Here is a 2371-nt window from a genome sequence, read left to right as displayed (position 1 = left end):
ATGGTCTCGATCTCCTGACCTCGTGATCCACCCGTCTCGGCCTCCCAAAGTGCTGGGATTACAGGCTTGAGCCACCGCGCCCGGCCGAGAACCACTTCTTAAAGAAATTATTGGAGAAAAATGATACTTGACCATGAAGTATGCTGGGAATAAATAAAGTACATGAGACTATAAGGGTAGAGAACAGTTACATATTGAGAATCTTTCTGGCAGGAATTGCAGCGAGAAAACACTTTCTTACGTGCACAGTTTGCACAGAAGACAGAAGCCTTGAGCAGAGAAAAGATTGACCTTGAAAAGAAACTCTCTGCTTCTGAAGTTGAAGTCCAGCTCATCAGAGAGTCGCTCAAAGTGGCGTTGCAGAAGCATTCTGAGGAAGTGAAGAAACAGGAAGAAAGGGTGAGCTGAATAGCTGATAGCCCTAATTCACAAAGGAATTGGCAGTCAGCTGTCTACTCTAAAGCCTAAGCTGTTTCTGGCCCCCATTCCTGAACTAAAAGGAGACAACTGGGTGAGATCCTCCACTGCCTTCTCACACAGAATCATCACAGATCTCCTTTTTGCTAGAAATGGAACTCTCCTCCCTCCCTTATTTTTGCTTCATCTCCACAAAACCACAACAGTCAGGGAAAGTTGTATGATCCCTCACTGTCCCAGGCTGTGCTGTGCAATGTACCACCAGCTGGTCTGGGTAGAAAACCAACTTGAGTACTCATACCGGATGGCACCTGTTGCAAGATACTTAAATACCTGTGATGTATTTATATCATTCAGTCTGGTTTCTCACCCTTCCTAAAAAGTAGAGAAAAATTCCATGTGCGCCAGGCGTGGTGGCTTACACCTGTAATCCCAGCACTTTGGGAGGCCGAAATGGGTGGATCACTTGAGGCTGGGTGTTCGAGACCAGCCTGGCCAACATGGTGAAACCCCATCTCTACTACAAATACAAAAATTAGCCGAGAGTGGTGGCTGGCGCCTGTAATCTCAGCTACTTGGGAGGCTGAAGCAGGAGAATAGCTTGAACCCAGGAGGTGGAGGTTGCAGTGAATCAGGATCACGCCATCATGCTGTTGCACTCCAGCCTGGGTAATAGAGCAAGACTGGGGAAAAAAAAAAAAAAAAATCCATGTGCACAGCTAGTTTGGGTGGTTTTTTTTTTTTTTTTTCCCCAGTACTCTTAAAATTGCCTTAGGTTTAAAGTTCTTTGGTTTTGTTGTTATCTCCCAATTCATGGCTTGCTTTAAAGCATGTGTTTTTGGGGAACCAGTTTAGTAATGTTAAGTACTGGACGACTTAAAACAACTAGAGCAATATTTCTCAAACTTCAGTGTTTCAGAATCACTTGGGGATCTTGTTAAAAATGTACATCAGATTCAGTAGTTCTAGGAGGGGGCCTGAGATCCTTCATTTCTTTTTTTTTTTTTTTGACATGGAGTTTCACTCTGGCACCCGAACTGGAGTGCAGTGATGCAATCTCATCTCACTGCAACCTCAGCCTCCTGGGTTCAAGCAGTTCTCCTGCTTCAGCCTCCCAAGTAGTTGGGATTATAGGTGCCTGCTACCACACCCAGCTAATTTTTGTAATTTTAGTGGAGATGAGGTTTCACCATGTTGGCCAGGCCAGTCCCGAACTCCTGACCTCAGGTGATCCACCCACCTCAGCCTCCTAAAGTGCTGGGATTACAGATGTGATCCACTGCACCCAGCTGGATTCTGCATTTCTGACAAGCTCCCAGGTGATGCTGATGTTATTGGTACTAGAAGGACTTAAGAGGGTTTGTTAAAAAAGAAAATTTAAAGTTGAGTTAGGCTGGGCGCTGTGGCTTATGCCTGTAATCCCTGCACTTTGGGAGGCTTAGATGGGCAGATCACCTGAGGTTGGGAGTTCGAGACCAGCCTGACGAACATGGAGAAACCCGTCTCTACTAAACATACAAAATTAGCTGGGCATGGTGGCACATGCCTATAATCCCAGCTACTCAGGAGGCTGAAGCAGGAGAATCAATTTAACCCGGGAGGCGGAGGTTGCAGTGAGCCGAGATTGCTCCATTGCACCCCAGCCTGGACAGCAAGAGCAAAACTCCATCTTAAAAAAGTAAAATAAAGTTGAGTTAGTGAGTTTAAAAATAATAATAATTTATATATCTAAGTTAAGTAATTAAATACCAATAGATTTATAATAAAATTAGTAGTTTTAAAAACAAATGAAAAAATAAAAAATTTAATAGTTCTGGCCAGACTCAGTGGCTCATAACTATAATTCCAGCACTTTGGGAGACTGTGGCAAGAGGATTGCTTGAGCTCAGGAGTTAAGACAAGTCTGAGGCCGGGCACGGTGGCTCAAGCCTGTAATCCCAGCACTTTGGGAGGC

At 44.6% G+C, this 2371-nt stretch overlaps 1 protein-coding gene across 2 annotated transcripts in view; it reads left to right on the top strand.

The window, feature by feature from the left end:
• The window catches only part of CEP85 (centrosomal protein 85kDa), a 62468-nt gene that overhangs the window by 43173 nt on the left and 16924 nt on the right, over positions 1-2371 (top strand). For both annotated transcript variants that reach the window (XM_011955593.1, XM_011955592.1), the window contains one exon: positions 214-399. In XM_011955593.1, coding sequence (XP_011810983.1) covers positions 214-399 — 186 coding nt within the window. The remainder of the gene's footprint in view (positions 1-213; positions 400-2371) is intronic.

Source organism: Colobus angolensis, unplaced genomic scaffold (assembly GCF_000951035.1).
Source record: "Colobus angolensis palliatus isolate OR3802 unplaced genomic scaffold, Cang.pa_1.0 Scaffold4, whole genome shotgun sequence".
Taxonomy (NCBI): Eukaryota; Metazoa; Chordata; class Mammalia; order Primates; family Cercopithecidae; genus Colobus; species Colobus angolensis.
The sequence above is the reverse complement of the archived record's forward strand: the minus strand, read 5'-3'. Positions and strand labels throughout refer to the sequence as shown.